The sequence below is a fragment of the Bombus flavifrons genome, chromosome 2 (assembly GCF_040668555.2).
Source record: "Bombus flavifrons isolate JBK064 chromosome 2, iyBomFlav1_principal, whole genome shotgun sequence".
NCBI classification, from domain to species: Eukaryota; Metazoa; Arthropoda; class Insecta; order Hymenoptera; family Apidae; genus Bombus; species Bombus flavifrons.
In genome coordinates, this window is record NC_138443.1 from 9522025 (window position 1) to 9541891 (window position 19867).

Below are 19867 nucleotides of genomic sequence, written 5' to 3' on the forward strand. Positions count from 1 at the left end.
TCAGCCTGGTTCCTATGTCAGTCTGCTGGGACTTAGAGATTTCACTGAGACTTTGGTATTTGCAATGTGATGTTTTGTGAGAGGATTTGTGAGGTAGAATTAGAATAATGTGGTACGCGAAAGAATGGTGAAGAATGGTAAAGAATGGTGTGGTACGCGAGTTGCTTCTTAGGACAACTGGTGAACTATCGACGACGAGTTTTAAGGAATAGAATTTTATAGTATAATGATAAATTAAGGTGTTTATGCTGTTATTGTGACAATCTTTTGTGATAATAGATGTCCGAAAAGTTTTGAGGTACTTAAGTTAGCTTCAACAAGAAGTCTAGTGCGTGGTGTGCGGTTGATGGATTTTGAGGCACATCTATTTTTTAGATCAAAATTTTATATGAGGAGACATTTACTTTTCGATGAAATCTAGAAATAATCTTTAGTTTTAGTACTGATATATGAATAATAGGAATCAAATATGAACACAGTCTTCGAATGACAATAATCTGGATGACTGTAATCTTTTAATAATGAATCATTACGTATCTGTCACAACTTCCTGTGAGTCGATAAGAACATATTATTAACAACATTGATAATAATATCAAATTATTCAACGTCAATGTTTTTCTAATTTATATATGTCAATTCGAAATCATTATAAACTGTTACGTTGTGTAAAGCGAAGAAATTACTACGTTTCATAACAAAACTGTTCCATTTATTTACAGTTTACGACGGGGTCCGGGGGCTAACGTGCAAGACGCCAGTGGATATTCTGCTCTTCACCATGCAGCTTTGAACGGACACAAGTATGTTTCAATAATGTTTCAAAAAAATTTGATTTGGCAAAATTAAAATTAAAATTAATTTCATGAAAATTCCATCGACATACAATATCGACTAAAAATTTGAAGTAACTTCTCCAATTGTGTCTACATTGAATCATCTACTAATTTCATTATCAATTCAAAAGTAATTTTACAAAATATTAATACGTAATATCTTTTGCTTAATAACAGTTTTTACCAAAACATTTTCCAAAATAGAAGAATTGTAAGATAACATTTAAAACATTTTTTGAGTTTCTGGAACTTATTATACATGATTCTAAACTTTTGACTGATAATATACGGGTATAATTTACACATACGTATATAATTATATACATTCGTATATGTTGTGTTAGCTCGTGTTTCTAATTAATACTCCTTTCGATCGGCAATTAATCGATGTCACATACATTCTAACGATAATTCGGGGAAACGCTTTTATCTTTAGGGAGGTGGTAAAGTTATTGCTCCAATATGAGGCTTCCACTAACGTCGTCGACGCTAAAGGCTCTTCGCCGCTTCATTTGGCAGCTTGGGCGGGCGACGCTGAAATCGTGCGGTTAATTCTTACCCAAGGACCCTCGGTACCTAAAGTAAATCTTACGGTCAGTAAATTTATTCTTCTGCTATTTATTTTCATTTTTTTTTTGTCTAATTTCATTCGGCAATCATGCTACGATATCTTATTTCGTATGAATTATAATACTATGGTATTATTATAATATGTGATGTAGGTAAATTATTGATTTATGTTATATTCATCACGAAAGAGAATGGAATTTTATGTCTCTCTTATTGAAGTATTCAACTGCGGAATTTATGTAGTTTCTTTTAGAAATTAATTTTCGTTCGTTGTTCAGTGAATAGCGCAGAAATTCTGTGCGTTCCCGAGACATTTTGAATTCCTTGAATAAGCCTTTGACGTTAGTTCTGCGAAACGAAATTTTCTTTTATTTGAATATATTGACAAATTTTGTAGCAAAAATCACTTGTTCGTGCGTTTTATAAAGTAATTTTGATTAACCATTTCTTCGCAGTATAACGAAATTATAGTTTAAATTTACATACATCATGCTTTAAATTCACCCACATAGTCTCAGTTACTTGTTTACTTTACTGTATCTGAGAATTGCAGGAAATTTATTTTCCCAATTTACCAGAAATATAATTTCTTTCTTATTACACTGATATTTTACTACTGTTTCGCTATTTATTTCAAAGAATGCTTCTTAAACGTATTAAACAGATTTTTGTACTTTCCGAAATAATAAATTTCTAATAGCGTATTAATTCCATTCATATCGATCACGAAATCGTATGCAATCTAATATCTGTGTTTAAGCTTCGTTTTTGTCCGATAAAAATCTGATCGCTCGTTCCAATACAAATAGATCTACCTTTCCTTCTGTTCGTCAGTAATTTCACGTAACCGTGCTGTTTTGAGTTGGAACGCTCTAATGCCAGCAATCGAAACAAAGTGTATCCGTTAACTCGAAATACCGGCTTTGTATGATCGCAGACGAAGGACAACGAGACGGCGTTGCACTGTGCGGCACAGTATGGGCACACGGAAGTGGTGGCACAGCTGTTGCAATACGGATGCGACCCCAGCATCCGCAACAGCCGGGGAGAATCCGCGCTGGATCTCGCCGCGCAATATGGCAGGTAAATTGCACGTACGATTTTTTCCTCCTTTTTCCCCTTCTCTTCTTTTATTTGCACATATTTTTGTTCCCTTTATTTTTATTTCCATGTATTCTTTCCACTTATTTTGTATTTTTGTCTATGTTAGAAGTTGCTTTATAATTTTGACTCTATCAAATGGTAGTTCGCTTCAAAATCGAGCAGTTTTGGAACTGGTTTTCAGAAACTGCTCGCATATTATCGATCATCCCAAATGAATAATCGATGACGCTGCTAATTGGCTTTGTGCTTCTTCTGTAAAATTAATTATCTTTTATAGATTGGAAACCGTGCAATTGCTCGTTAGTACGTATCCAGAGCTGATCGTGCCCCTTCGGAATTCTTCCTCATCGGTGATTTTTCCTCACACCCCGCTGCATCTAGCCTCGCGAAATGGCCATAGGTGAGTCTTTGTGAACATGTATCTTTTTATGTTTCCTATAGTCATGATATTTGCTGAAATTACATAATTTTCATAAATAAATTCCAATTCAATTTCTTTATAATGATTCCCTAATAGTTGTGAGCAGTATAATAATACGAAACATAAATAACGTATATGGAATAGAATAATAGAAAGAAAAGAATATGTACGTAGAATACATATGCGTATAGAAAATATACATAATATATAGAAAAGTGTAAATTATTAAAAAAAGAAGAAAAATTCAATATAGGTATTTGTTCCCATTAAAAACTTCACACTATATCTCATCATTGGAATTGTTGCGTTTATTTTATAAAAACATCAGCTAGAATTCTATTTGATATTACCAGTCTCAAGTTGAGCTGCGAATGGTAACTCATCCAATAACTAAACAGAATCGTTCAAAAGTAACATCCTCTCTTTATTTAATCAAGCTGAGTCGATGATCGTCGCACGACGTTTGATCAACATGCGAGGGTAGCAAGCGTGAGTGCAAGCGTTTACAGCCGCTGTCCATGAAATCTATTTTATATTGCATTGCAGATCAGGATCGTTACTAGATTATTCATGATTCGTGGAACCCTGCCGGACCTCGTGCACATGTTCAGTTTCTGAACGCGTACACGCATCGCACGATTAATTTGCGCCTGATGTATGACACCCAAAGAAAGAATTGTAATCGTTCGTACACGTTTCTACTTTAGACAATACTATATGAGCAACAAAACATCATGATCTTTTTAACCACTGTATGTATACCTTGGGATAGACGTCTATTATCGTCAATTAATTATTATTTTTTATTAGTTTTATAGTTTATTAATATCAAAGTTATTATTTTTAGAAAATACTGATTGTATGTTCTAGATAATATCGTATAAATTGGTCGTAACTAGTTGTCTGTGATTAATCTTGTTAGAGTATCTCCAATAAATTAAGTTTATTTTGATGGAAACAATGGACATATCTGAAATTGGAACACGTATCTGGTAATTGCGAATATGTCATCGCTCCTATTATATGATCAATTTATCTAAAACAGTTATCAAATATTTCGCAGGTCATTAAGTATCGACCCAAACTACTCGATATGAACGAAACACAGTTCTTAATCGGAAGTTTTCATAGAAATCGGACCATAATATTATAATCACTCATGTTCCTTACGAAACTCTCTATTTACGAATCTTTATATTCTTCAAACAATTTTATAATATTTTTCGAAATGTACACACCAATGAACAACGAACCAATGCATCTCTCAACTCCAAGAACTAAAAAGAGGCTCAAAATAACCAACAAAACTTGTGAAAGTGCAACATTAGCGGAGAAGAAATCGACTAAAGACTTCCTCCTAGTATGATCACGCCGCTTCTTCCAACTCTGAAACGTAACGTTCCACCTTCTAGAATTCCATTCGCGAGAACGCTTTTCCCCTGAAATCGTTCGCGCTAATTACCGAGCAATGTAGCCCTTGCATTGTATCTAGGAACAACAATGGACTCGTTTCAGCTAACCATAACGATGTCGAGCCATTTGCAGCGTTGCCCATTAGAGCCAATCAGAGAGCACCGCGTTGCGTAATCCCGTCGAATACGATATGTATGTACGTCCTCCAACTGCCATGATCCGTCGCAACCCTCTCCTGGTTACACACGTCCTATATTACCACCCTACCGATCGGTCTCTCGTTCCTCGTTCGAGCGAATCTCCGATCGAATACATTCGCGGAGACCGATAGCACTCTGCCTGTCCGTGAGCGTTGCTGACCGCCCTCTCGATTACGAGGATCGTATTAATCATTACCTTCGAAACGTATCGACCTAGATCGTTCGACGTTTGCGCGGCTGAACCGCGATTGCTCGCCTCTCCCCCTCCGGACCGACTCGATCGCGGTATGTTTAATGCCCCTTTATGCGCCAAGGTGTTCTGACGCTTCGATAACCGCACCAACACTCACGCGTTGTTCCCTTTTGAAGGGATATATCGTGGCTCCATAGCGCTCGCACGATGAACAATGAGAGAGAACGTTAATGGATAGTAATTGGTGCGTGATTTAGTATGTAAGTGGAAATTTAGATTTTTGATCACTTTTTAGGCGTAACATAGTATGTAGGAGTAATATGAAATTTACAAGAATGTATAAGTTTAGGTGATAAAATCGTTTGAGAGTGATATAGTAGCATTTGTTATTACGAGTCTGAGCGTTAAAATTATATGTGCGAGTAATATAGTGATGCTTTTTTGCATGGGTTGGAAAATTATTATACGTGGACTGTGGAAAAACATTCTATTCCGAGGAGAGAATAAAGCTTCATTAAATAAAAATATGTCAATACAGATAGGTCATCGATTACGGTAATATGAGAAACAAATTATCGGGCAATATGATAAACAAATTGTTATCTGTTTCTGATATAACATGGATCAATTGTGGTGTTAATACAAATAGGTCATTGATTATAACAATAAGAAAAGCAAATGATTAAACAATATAATAAACAAATTATTATCTGCTTTTAATAATACAGATTAATCGAGGTAAAATATATTTGACTCGATTCGCAAAGAATTAAACGTATTTGTTATATACAAAAAAAAAAAAAACGAATAGACGCGTATATTCAGAGCGATATTAAAAACGAAAAAATTGTGTTTCAATTTTACTGCACGTGAGATAGGAAAAAAGGAAAGAAAACAATATCAAATATTCCCTTATACGACCAATTTTCCATAAATACTACTGTCTCTCTCCTTCACTTTGCAGTCCCATGTGTTGGCATTTCCAGAGCAAATTTCGAAAGGGTACACATGGGACAGGTATTTTTGACAAAGCGTGAATTTCGAAACCGTAAATTGTGTGACAGCGAGCGATTTATTGGAGCGAGAGAAAGAGAGAGGGATGTCAAAAATAAGCGATAGGGGATGGCGTGTGACGGTGAAACGTGGTTCCGCGAACGAGACCGGAGGATTCGCGTTATATTTCGCAATGGCGTACAATGGCGGCCGCTATAAAGAAAAATAGTCGCCGAAATATTCGACGAGAGAGCTTCCCGTGCCAACGTCCGATCGATTTACTAGCATTTACACAAATAATTGGTGATTGTTGCTTCGCACGGCAAAAATGTTGAGTTAAATAAACGATATTGTAAGCACGAGCCTTCGTTATTTGATTAATCGAATCGTTCAATCGGATGATGCAAGATTAACCGGATAATCGGTTACACCGATGCTGTACAATTAAATAACGAAAATGAATTTCGGCACAGGCTCGAAACAATTCTTCGAATTCTGGCTATTTGCACGTGTTTAACCATATACATTCATTTATAGTATACATATATAAATATATATAATTTTTTTTTTCTTGTTATATTCCGCGTTATATTTCGAAGAGCTGGATGCGATGCACCTGGTTTATTATTTCCAGTCTGTCGGCGAACCGTTCGTTGATTTAAAATATCCAAGCAGTTGTAAATAACGTTTGGTGGAGGTATCAAGGGAAATATTTGTGTAAAATTGACATGGTAGTAATCGGTAAAAAATTACAAAAAAATTGAAGTGTGAACGTTATTTTTTTTTTACATATTTTTCTGAATATTTACGTATTTTTAATATTTCGTTCAGATGCATTTGGGGTAAAAAGGTTTTTGATTTGAAGTGAAGAATAATATTATAGTTCTTAAATAATACTGTGTATTTCAGAAATTATGTATCATATTTTACACGTATCTTGACACGAGTTACTTCATTTCTAATTATTTAATCATCTTGTTTATTTCATATTGAACTAGAAAGTTGAAACACCTTTCTACCCCCTTCCACCCTTCATCCACAATTTTACTTCCTAGAATTTTACTTCTCAATATGTATCGGCTTAAAACAGTCACAGCGAAACCTCTTACAATCAACACGATTTCTCTCTACAATTTCTTTAAATCGTTTCAAAATATACCTTCGTCTTCAACCTCCTCAAACAACCAAAGAACCATTGTTGCGTCGTTCGTTTCCAGCATCGGGAAACAGAGGACTGCAAGGGCGGGGAAGGGAATGGTATTTAACGCTTTGCTCGGCCAATTCATTCTCATTTAACATAGCGGCGTCACGTCCATAATCCGGCTGGTAAGCCTTTAAAATAATCGACGTTGTTGGACGAGCGTAGGATGGAACGGCTGGGTACGGGTGCACGCGTGGCTCGATCGAAAATCGTTCGTTCGCCGATCGTGAATCGCCGCGAAACGGCAGTCATATTGTAATCGGGTATAACGTCGGTTTTTCTATGCAGCCTTGCTGCCGGTAATCGCTTTAACTGGCGCTAGCCGCTTATAATGCGATCGCGTCGCGATACACAGTCCGATGAATGCATTTTCCGTCGCTAGCGATGCGCCATCCTCCTCTTTTCTACCCTTTCCCTCATTCTCTGGTGGAAACCGCTCAATCTGTGCCCCTCTGGCCATTCTCGACTCCTGTTGTCCATCCAGATTCCGCGATATCGAAACCGAAATATGTATATATCGAATGATTCGTTAGACGAACTTTATTGGCCGTATTTTCGTGGAAAGCACGTGACAGGTTTCTAAAGATATATATTATTCTGTATATTAATTTTAAGGTCTTATTTAAATTAATGAAATCGCTTGGACTTAACGATAGAATTACGTATCAGATTAGTCAAAGTTAGGAGAAATTTTATAGACATAACGAGGTTGTTTGTGGAAATTTGACTTTTTGTACAACATGTTATTATATAATTACTTTAACATGTTCGCAGAATATTACCAGCTACAGTGATACCGTTTCTGATTAAATACGTCAGAACTATAAAATATATGTTACATGATCAGCTTATATTTTACATCAAATGATCAGTTTATATGAAATGTTGATCTCCTTCGTAACTATGGAATAATAGGAATTTTTGTTTGAAATACTGCAATCGACAAACTTCTATTGACTGCGTCATAAGGCTATTGGAATTCCATTAATTTTAACATTAATAGAAGGAAGAATATATTAATTTGTAACTAAAGTTATAACTGTATTAATTTTCTTCTTCAAAACTTAAAAAGATAATTAATCGATACCATATACTAGCATACTACCAATTATTGAAACCGTATGACGCATATTTCTCAAAAATAAAAAATAATAGGAAGAAATGAACACGATATATCTTGAAAATTCCAATATTTTCTTTCTATCATCTGTTGTACTTTGTTTAGAAAGTTTCCCTACGAAATCTCATTCACGTAAACAGTTTGCCAAAACCAAACAATATTCGTTGTTCACACGTCCCTTGATATTCTGTTCCTGATCGCACTTGCCATAATGGAATACAGCCGCGTGATAAATACACCATAGTGTATACAGCGCGCGTGGCACGCGCTCGCGAGTCGCACGCGCTGTACAGTTTCACGAGTGTTCGTGTGTACGTACACACGTGGTGTTCACGCGACTATTCACGCACTCCAAGTGCCGCGATCGTGTGTCAACGAGACACCGTGTTCAAGTATATTCCACTATTTAACATTTTAACGTTGTCACGTATGCGTGACTTCGCTGGCGCGAGCGGTCATCAGCTGTCACTAGGTAGACGTGACGTCGCCCTGGCTAGCATTAGATAAATGTTTCTTCTCCCGCTTTTGATGTCCACGTTTTGAATATTTATTCATACACAATTGTACACCCTGTATGTACGAGAAACTGAGTGTAAATTTATCATACCAGCGAAAATAATATTTCATTTGTTTTAATTTTCCATCCTAAATATTAAAAAAAAGAAAGAAAACATAATTTTGCTATGCATAATTTAAATAAAAGTATTTTAGTTGAAAAGTCATTTTATGACAATGTTGCTAAGTCTCGTGCAGATTTTTCAAGTTGCTTGAATTTAAGTAACCTGCGACTCCGTTATTAGTTATTAATCGATGTCTACAATGATTGGTCGAGTTAGTTGCTCCAAGTCCCATTAACGGACGAATGGATCTGTTATCTTACGCTACGCGACATAAAATATTCTTTCAATTTCCAAGTGATATCGAAGTATCGTACTTTATTATATTATATGTAATATAATATTGTACTTTTTCTTTTCAACCATTTTGTCGCTTTATTTCTTATTCTTCCCCTTCATTCTATCACCTACATAGAATACCAAGAATATTCACTTGCAAACATTAACTTGCGAGAATTCTCTATTTATCGAATTAAAGTCTAAAAACTACCTAATCTACAATATTACTTAACCCCAAATACCAAATTCATCGCTCAAACCCATCCATCTGACTGAGAAGAACCAGCTAGCTCTACAGCCACGTTCCCGTGTCAGTACCCCGAATAAAGTTTCACGCGATTCGATCGGATCTCGTCGCGCTGATTAGGTTGGAAAATCTGGCTGGTCTCCGGTGAACAATCTCCACGGTCAAACAGCATACCGGGTCCTCGGGTGTGTGTACCGGCATTTTGACTGTTTGGACAGGCGCGAAACTACGGTATCCCGGTGTGCGGAACTCGATCGTGTACGCTCGTTCTCGGCGTTGTGTACGCGCGCAAGACCAAAGTGTACACACGTAGCTAGCCGGTCACGTCGAAACGTAGGCCAGGATTCGCTTGTGTACTCGATGCACACTGCGATGATTGCGTTCACGCACGCGTTTCACGCGCCCCGCCGCGATATTTGGTGGATCTGTTGGATGCGTGGGCGGCGATAGACAGAGCCAGAGCCCATAGCGGGACCAAAAGGGAGAGGACGTGTGTAGGCGAAAGAGAAACACAACCAGGGGGATGTTTTCGGTGTGGAAGGGACGAGGGAGGGATTCCGGGGGCTGGGAGTAATGTCTATTATCGGATTCAATATCGGTGCTCTTGGTAAGCCAGTATACAAATACCCCTATGGCACGGTAATAACAACATAGGTGCACGTGAATCCGATTCCCAGCCACGAATCCTATATGCGACGGATGGCTGCGGTCACTGCAGTCGGTGCACACCAGCCGACAGATACAAAACGAAATCTGGGTTCCGTACTACACGCTGCTGCTGGTATCGCGTCGAAATGGGAAATGCGTGCAAGCGGGCCACTTTCAGCTGACGCCGGTGACCCGCGGAGCCACGAATCCTCTCTCTGCCCTCGAGAACCGCTCCTCGATCACCGGTTTCCATCCGGTTCCGCTTTAGCAAATTTCAACGGCCGATGATATATTCGCGGCTAAAGGGAATTCGAGGATAGCTTCTACTAATTTGGTTTGTTAATTTTAGGGGAGGTTCTGCGTGAAAGGTTTAAGCTACTAACGGAATGACGTTTATGGAGGAGCGTGCCATTGGCTCGTGTATGATTAATGGATGAGGAGATTGATAATATTTCTGGAGAATTTGTTGAAATAAGATAGAGTCGATTCATTTATATGACAGTAAATGTCAAATTTGTGGCACACGTATTGATTCATTCTTAATGGAAACGAACATCGAAATAGAAATGGATTAATTCAATTAAGTTTTCCAAGGGTTGATGCAGATTAGTGATGCACAGTGTTATTTTATCATTTATTTGAATATCTCGTGACTTATGGAGGGGATATAAATACGTTATATCCAGTCTTATATCATGTTATACAATAATTACATTTATCTACAACGCTCACAAACTTTGATCATTTTTTTCATATTTTATTCCAAGAAAACAGTCATCTACCAATTTGATTCTTTTACAAAAACAAACTAATTGAGCCTAGAGATAAAAGAAAAGTACCTAAATGTTGGTTTTAGAGCTGTGGTGGAAGTGTTGCTGGCAGCAGGCGTGGACGTAAACACGAGGACGTCCGCTGGGACCGCGATGCACGAGGCGGCGCTGTGCGGCAAAATGGAAGTCGTGCGAGCGCTCCTGGACCGAGGTGTAGACCTGGGCATCCGGGACTCGCGACAGAACACGGTGCTCGATCTTCTGGGACAGTTCCCACCACACGTCACTCAGGACATCACCGCGGTGATAAAAAGTGCGTATCCGCTGCGACGCTGGTTTTTTTTCTCCCGCCTCGACGCGACATCCCGAGTAAACGAGCTGTGCAATTAACGAGACATGTCTCGGGAGAAAAAAAAGCGCTTTTTCTTGCCGTTGTCAATCATTGCTTACAAGTAGGCAGCGATAAACTGGCTCCGATAAGCCTGTTCCCGTCGATTTTCAAAATATTTGCATGATCGAACTTCGCGTGACAAGATTTAACGCGATAGCACGTTAAATCTTGTTAACGATGATCCTCTGATGAAAGTTTGATATTGTTCTGTTTGCAATATCCGCGATTCCAGTTTGATTTTGTATCGTTGATCGACGATTGTTTGTTAAGCGGTAATTCGCGTTGTGTTTGGTTAATGATTAAAGCGATGGTTCTTAATTGCGTATTGATAGCGAAATTGTATTGTAAATATTGGCGACGTAAAAGGATGTGAATATAGGTTGGACAAATTACGATGAATTGGACGAAATGATTCAAGTGGTCCGTATTAGATACATATTTGTCAATTTGATATAAGGACTCTTGGCTGTTTTACAATATAAAATTAGATATTATACGAAAATTATTTGTTAGCGTATAACAAAGATTAGTTGGGTCATTTTGACTCATTAGTAAATTGTTTCTGTAACTCATAAAGTTTTAACTAAAGCGTACTGTAAAATGAATAAAATTCACTGATGAAACTTTGGGAACAGGGCACAGGTCTTCCTCTGGTGTGGAAAGCGACGCAGACAGCGAGAACTTGCCACCCATTCCGGTCCAGGGAAACGATTCATTGGGTAGCCCTTACGAAAACGTTCGCCCAGGGGATGATCTTTCTCCGGCGGAAGGGACATCGCCCACTCAATGGCAGTTCTATCATAAGCCTCGAGACGACGATCGCCGCGTTTCCGGCACTTCCGTTATGTCTTTGTGAGTATCCAATCTTTTTTCCCCTATTTTCACACTGGTTTGCGCCTGTCGTCGCTTTCGATGTTTCATTTTTTTTCCTGACTCTTTTACGATCGTAAAACTTTCTTGTGACTCTACATGTTATGCGTTACTGCGCTCTGCGCTTCAAGCTACGACGATAAGCATTGTCAATGGAACGAGTCGTCGTGTTGATTTATAGTTAAGGGCATTTAAACGATTCGCGGGTTCGGAGAATGTAAAGAGAAGAAATTGAGATGTGCATAAGGACATTTAAAGAAGACTTGATAATATCGTAATTTTCAAGATTTATATTATATCAGATCGTTAGATAGAATATTTTATACTTTATTGTACTTTATAATCGTTTCAATTTCAAACGAATAGGAACTATGGGAAAACGTCGAGAATTTCACTGAACAACTTCACTTGACTCAACGATAGACTTCCTCGTAAAATTATGATTTTTAAGATAACTACAACAAGAAAACGACAAACAAACGCAACTTATCTCGCGAATATTCATTCCGACAAAAAGAGATGACTAACAATAACCAACCAAGCTCCGTTCCACTGATGCGAAACACCGGCTTGTTCGATCGTGACGAGCCATCGCCATCTCCGACAAGAACGCATCGGTACACGCTATTCGCATTTTGCGTTCCATGCAACGATCTCCTCTTCCAGCGAGGAAAAACAGCCTAGAAAAGAAAAGAAACAACCCAACAAACAAACAGGAAAAAAAAAAAAAAGAAAAGAACCCGGAGGAAAAGAACAATTCTACTGAGCTCTACCTGTTCCCCGAGTATTTGTGTTCATCCGGCGTCATCTTGGTCGGGGAGAGAGAAAAGAATATCGCGTCGGTGCATCGGATAAGAGTGGAGAGGCCCCGGTAATATTTTCTAAAAAGGGCAGATATTTAGTATAGATGGGCGCATAGCCGTGGCTGCTTTAATATAGGAGATGTCGTGTAAACAAAAGCATAGACGTGGACCTGGGCACACGGAGTGAATGAACGAGTGGCGAGCAGCGAGTGCTCGGATGATGGTTAGCGGCGTCGCTGGTATCGTTTTAGTACCGATGCTGGTTGCACCGAGCACAGGCATACGAGAAGGGGAGGAGAGGGTTAGGTTGTGAGGGTGGTCAGGAAGAGAGGACGTTGGATGGGGTAGGAGAGCAGAGGAGGAAAGGTTCTCGGACCGAAAAGGGAAGCTGAAAGTAGAGGTGGAGGAGAAGAGGTTGGAGGAGGTGGCGCGGCCGCGTGTAGCCCCAGCGCGTTAAGCACCGCTTGGCTTGGTTTAATTTTCCTGATGTAGGCAGGCGATGGTGAGTCCGACCGCCTCGTTCACCCCTGGGTCACCCCCGCCGTATACCCCATTGGTACTCTCGTTCCCACTTTCTTTCTCTTCTGCTCTCTCTCTCTCTCTCTCCTCTCTCTGTTGGTACTACTGGCAGCTGCTAAACGCGGTTGGCCTGACTAGGCAGAGAAAGAGGACCGAGGTCGACCGAGAAACTGTCAGAGGGAAAAAGGGAGACTGCGAGTGGAGAAACGAAAGACGAGAAGAGGAGCAAGGGGAAACGAGCGGTACCAGAGCTTTCCGCACCTCCACCGTCAATGTTTGACGTCGGCAGCCGTGGCTCGGCCGCCTCGAGATGAATCCATCACGTTAAACAATGTAAATGTTAGCCCGTCTCAGCATAAAACTAATAACCATTGCTCTCTCCCTCGTCCTATGGGCATGGCCTCCAACCGCGGTTCGCCGGCTCTTCATTCACCTCTGGCTTCGCTTGCTTCCATTCCTCTGTTCCCCTGTTCTGCCTAGCGGCGCGCCACACCGGTGTGGTCCTCCTGCTTCTCTCTTACTCGTTTCTCTGCTCGCCTCCGACCTCGCCTACGTGGCCTCATTAAAAAGTCGACACTCGCCCGCGGACGTCTCCGCTTCAACTTACGCATTGTCGAGAGGAGAAATGATGATACTCGGAGTCGTGTGCCATTCGTTAGTTTGACCAATGAACGAGCACTGGCCATTGTATCCGCGCCTCTTCGCGTCTAGTACGCTTAATTGTGGAAGATCGCCGTAACGAAGGTTATCTGGGCGATTCTTCGATAGCATAGTTTCTTTGAGAAAACTGAAGATGGAGAAAAAGAGGCGTGTCGTATTCGTATCGAAGACGTGTTTTTAAAAAGATGTTAATTAGGAAGACAAATGTCATTGATGGGAATGTTCGGCGTTATTAGCGATTTATGAATGGTACAAGTAGATCTGAGCCCCTTTTTTGGTTAAACATCCATTCAACTCAACCGAAAAACTTGAATCACAATTAAAACCTTCAAACGTGTGGTACATCTTCTTCAGAACGTAACAAAGAATTAATTGAATCGTTGTATGCAACAAACATATTATTGATTTAGCTATTTGAAACATATGAACTATTTAAATAACGATATATTAACCATTTGATACAGCAATATTTTACAGTTATCTCAGCTAGCCCATCAAATTATCTTTAATGTACGTACTAAACATTCAATCGTAATATTAAATTTGAAAAGATAAAAGTAATCAAAAACTTCCCATACTTAATTACAATCTTCAAGTAAAGAAATATACAACGATAAAACTAATAATGTGCAATTCGAAAGAATAAAAATTCGAAAGCGATGTATTTATAAAACGGCTATTCTGCGCTGTATTCGCTTGATCGGTGGAACGCCGGCTGCACTGCTTCGCTTTTCAGTATGCTACATACGATAGTGGAGTCGTTGTAAACCGCGTTCAAATCTTACGATACCGGATGGATTGCGAAATTTCAGTGAAAACGAGGAATATGGGGGACCTGTGAACGGAGTATGGAGGACCCTCCAGCAGACAGAGGACTCCGACCCCAGTTCCGTCTTCGACAGCGTCTTTATGTCCATGTCCGACACTCTGAACTCGATAAATACTCTCGAAAGTTCCGATCAAACTCCCGACGACAAACCACAAAACACTATCACCGACAGAATACCATTAGCACAGCGCGACATCACACGGTAATGACATGCAAACGTTCTCCAGCACAATGCTAGCGCTTTCGATTCTCCTGCACTGAAATCGATTCTCTATTCGATTGTCTGTCGAAGATACACTGCGGTGAATTTTACGACGCTGCAACCTGTTGCGTTTTTGTAATTCATATTGGATATTCGTGACGCGTAAATAGGCAAAGTATAGGGAAAATTGGAATTGGAAAATCTTGCAAAAGTTGTTGTGGAAAGTGATAGACTTATTGTATGTTTGCTTGGAAATTGATCTCATGGTGATGGTTTTTTCGTAATTTTACAGCGTTATGTGTATTTTCTGGATTATTTGCTGTTTGATTTTAAATATAATTAATTTAGTTTAATGTTTGAATTTCATATTAAATATGAAGTTCAAAGCATCGATAAAAACATGTTCACGCGTAAATCTCTAAAGAGTAGGATAATTTCCAAACGAATTAACATATAAATAATGCTGTTTTCAATTGTATCTAATCAAACTGCACCATACAACAAGAATCATAACAATCATCTTCTATCATCGAGAAATTAAACAAAATCTTCATCGTTAAATATTTCATAATCCAAAGAACAGTCCTTTAAATCCATAACATATTACAGTGTCAATCGTCCAAAGCGCTACTGCATGATATTTATTCTAATTTACTTTGTCATCACACAGAAACGACCAAACAAAGAACGAAACGAATTAAAAAACAAAAAGTGAATTTGTTTGATGAAGTAAACCATTAGCAATTCCAAGTTAATGGTGAGTTGGTCCCGCTGAGACGTTGAGTTTGGTTGCGCAGGGGTTCCGACAACGGATTGTACCAAACGCCACCGGTACCTCGTGGAACAATGGAGGGTAGCTTCGTGTCGGAGGATCTGTCCTTGACATTACCCACGGGATACGGGGGTGGCAGGGAGTCGGATCAATTGAGCGTTTCCTCGTCCTCGAGCGTCGGTGGACCGAGCCCACGGGACCGGCGTTGTTTGCCCAACGATTCCAGCGCTGCCGGGATTTACTTGCCAATGGCACCCTTGTCCAGTTCTCTTCACAGCCCCGCCTCCAACAGTAAAGTCTCGGTAAGAATACCCCGATTCCCCTTTTCGTCTCGACATCTCGTCTATGACTCGGTGAAGAGTTGTACGATGTCGCAAAAAGTATACTCGTTCGAAGCGAAATCTTTCATTCTAGTAACTGATCCGACGTATTGTGCCGTTGATGATGAAATGTATGAAGTATTTAATAACATTTTTACTTTCATTTTTGGTGATATTATTGGTATATATTATTATTCTTGATAATATGTATATATACAAGATGCAAGCAAAATAGGTGATATTGAACTTTGGTATTGTATTTTGTTTTTAACTTTGATGTGGTTCTTTAATTTTTATGTGCAAATCTTAATCTTTGTTAAACAACCTAGAAAATTCTGAATGGTTTAAGAAAAACTGTAACATATATTTGGGAAAGAGATTCTTCCTCAGATATAAGAAATTTTGTTGTTTGCATTGGAATTTCGTAAGAGTAGCGATCACGTCTGAAGATTATAGGAGAAAAAATATGATAAGTCTATTTTCGTTGGTTTTCTGATTTTTGTGTCACGTGATAGTCAAGGGACAGTATTTTATTTGAAAAGGGAAAGAATTTGTCAGTTTAGAGATATAAGCTTCATAAGAATAAATATGAGAATTCTTTGCTTATCGAACTTTCAGGCAGAGATTAATTTATCATAATATACGCTATTATTCTATCTCAAATACTACAATTACTTATTTCTAATTAAAAAAAGAATAATTGTTTGCAAAAGGAAGAATGAACTTATCTTTAGCAGAACACGATCCCAAAGTCGCTTATTTTGATTACATCCTGTATAAATAATTTTATAATAAAATTGTTGTTGTACTATACGTAATGGTATTACGTAACTTACGTAGATTTAAAAATTATGTAAATCAGTATCAATTTCTTATGCTTACATTGCCATGTCGTATTATAAAATTGTATCGTATTTGGAATTTTTATAAGTTTCATATCGACATTTTCTTGTTTTCCTTCCCTTTCTTTAAATACCGGTCGATTGTTAATTTCAATGTTGTTAACAGAATCTCAATTTGTACAGTGAATTGTTTTTTTCTCAAGCATCCTTCTTCCCTATTTTTTTCCCACTTGTTCGAGATTGAAGCTTTTTTTACTGCGCGAAGAACCGGCAATGAATCATCTCTGCGTCTTACAGTTCGTTAACGTGGACAAATTGATCGCAAGTTAATTGGCCCGGCATGACAGCTTGACGCTGGCTACACATTTTTCCTTCGAACGAGGTTACTTCGTGAAAAAAAATGCCGATCGAATATTACTTTCGAAAGATATGCGAACGATTGTTATTAATCGAACTTCATTAACATTGAACTGTTTTTATAAATGGAAAAGGCTCCATTTTCATTGTTGCTAATCCCAATTATTAATTGATACTGTATTCTTTATTTCCGTATTTTGCGTCAGTTGTTGTCTAAGTGCCAATATTTTATATTCAACTAAGATATAGTTATCAATATTATCAGTTAAGATTTAAGTAGCTACTATATCTAAATTGCGGTCAAAAACTATTCTTTTAGAGCTACTTTAATATTTCTTTGTTTTGGAATATGTCAAACTTGTATTTAATCTATCTAACCGATTATTTATTCTCCACATACGATAGCTACTATTTCTCCATAACATCGTCTGATTCATGCTGTTTCCATCCTCTGACTGTTCTCTAATTCATCAAATTCTCCAATACATATTTTTATAAACGTTATTTAAACAGGCAATTAGACACAACAAGACTGAAGTATGCAGAATTTTACATTTGTCTCGTTCTACTACAATTTTCCAACTTTCCTTCAAAATTTCCTGAAAATTAACACGTCCTCAAGCGTAAAATTAGTAGCAATGTATCTTATTCCAGCCAACTCCACCGAAAAAGCCACCCAGACGCAATCTCTCCGTCTCACCGACGCACTTGCAGACCCAGATGTCTTTATCAGCGGACTGTTCTCTGGGCCCGAGCAACTACGAGTATTTATTCATGGCGCGCAGCGGCGCCCGCAGCCATATCGACTTGGAGCAGTTACAAAAACGCCGTGAACAATTGCGTCACGTGACCAGAAGCGTGGACCAATACGTGGAAATGAAGTCTCGCGTGCCGGATGGCGAAGAAAGACGCGAAACTAACGTAGAACCGGTTGCCATAACTTCCATCTACGAGAACAGACCGATCAAGACGTTGAACCCTCGACGAAAATTACGTAGACACGCGTTCGAGAATTATGAACCGGAGAGTAGTCCTTGCGCAGACAAATCGCCGTGCAGCGAGACCGATTCGTTCGTCCAGGAACCGATGTTCGTGTCGAACGCGTTCCTCACGCTCAAGTCTTCCCAGGAGAGTCTTCTGGACGACAAGCGCGACGCTATCGACGAGCATTCTACGCCAGAAGGTCGCGAAGCAACTGACAAGCGCCTGAAACGAGTACAAATGATGCTGCCCACCAGTCCAACGCACTATGTTCAGCCACCGACGCCTGATCATCCGCCACCTTCTGCAATGCAGGCTGAGAAGTCGATTCACGAAAGGATTCGTCCTTTGAGTCAGGTGAGTTGAACTTATTTTGTGGACTTATTGGTGGGTGATTTTGGGTGGTTTGCTTCTGTTGGTTTAACTTTCAAGCTTCTCATTTGGAGGCTTTGGTCGGTTCGTCGCTTATGTTTATGTACTGCAGAGTCAAAAAGAAGCGAAGAGAATACTCTCTTTCCTTGTTCACTTTCACACGATGAGGTTTCATTTATAGATGCGACATTCTTGACTAAAAGTTTGCGATTGTGTTGGATCTATCGGAAATAACCGATTAGATCCACTTTCCTTCGAAGGCGCTTCTTTCTAGCTCTGTGCAGTATTTGTGTGACGTGCGAATTTTTGGTGAGGTGGAGTTCTTGGTAAGTAACTTTTGCCATTAGCAAATTAGCAAACATCGTTCATAGCCTAAAGGTTCTCATAAACACAATGTCAAGATTAATATCAAACATTAGCCTTACCAAAGCTAATTTAACGTTCAATGTAAAAACCCGTAAAAGATGCAGAATTCGCGTATCTACGTTATTACATTTATCAAACCATTTCGATCAAGCCAACTCTCACGAAACATTCCTAGAATTATCGATCCATAACATCTCAAAAACCCACGTTATCTGCCAAGCCTTTGCCTCAACAGCGATACATTTATCTCTGGAATCGCATGCAAATCGCAGTCTCCCAGTAGATCTTAAGCGGCTGACGCGGTACAAACGTCTTCGCGATTCGCCACACGATCTCCACTGGAGCGTGCGTTCGCGGGCGTTCAATCTTGCATCCTTGGCTGCGACTAAGAACTGGCGCGTGTATGTACCTTGTAACACATGTCGGGATGTCAAACGTAGCCAACGTATCTGGTCGCGAAAGTACTGGTCCGCAATGCTGGTCTCGTAAACGGTAGCATATTTAAAATCATTTATCATTCATCGAGACAGACGAATAACGATGTCACAGCGATTGCATCGTGTCAATTGCTGGAAGGATATCGTGAAAAATACCGCTCAGTAAGTGTTCTTAAGATCGAGAGACGGTCCTGGAACGTGGACAGTAGATAAGCAGTTGGCAGGACGCTTTATAGCAGGTTACGTTTAATATACAAGCCGTGTTTGATCTGTGATGCGATTTGCAAGGAGGCCGAGTTCTCTGTCGCTCTATGCTGCCTGTATCGCTCGTTTCTCGCCGTTTGCCGCGTCATCCTGTGATCGTTCTGCTGTGAGACTGACTACGTTCGCTTCCCATCCGCCGCGAATGGATATCCACACAACATTCACCGTGTGCCTCTATTTCTCCCTCGTTTCTCATCTATCTCGTACCCTCTACAGGTGCGCCATCTCGTGATTCGAACCATCGTATTTTCTGTGTAGCACACGCGTCCT

At 39.4% G+C, this 19867-nt stretch overlaps 1 protein-coding gene across 2 annotated transcripts in view; it reads left to right on the top strand.

The window, feature by feature from the left end:
• The window catches only part of LOC138189769 (ankyrin repeat and SAM domain-containing protein 1A), an 81581-nt gene that overhangs the window by 11818 nt on the left and 49896 nt on the right, over positions 1-19867 (top strand). For both annotated transcript variants that reach the window (XM_069131920.1, XM_069131921.1), the window contains 8 exons: positions 723-803; positions 1273-1429; positions 2344-2489; positions 2788-2910; positions 10699-10925; positions 11639-11855; positions 15684-15960; positions 17832-18515. In XM_069131920.1, the coding sequence (XP_068988021.1) occupies positions 723-803; positions 1273-1429; positions 2344-2489; positions 2788-2910; positions 10699-10925; positions 11639-11855; positions 15684-15960; positions 17832-18515 (1912 nt within the window). The remainder of the gene's footprint in view (positions 1-722; positions 804-1272; positions 1430-2343; positions 2490-2787; positions 2911-10698; positions 10926-11638; positions 11856-15683; positions 15961-17831; positions 18516-19867) is intronic.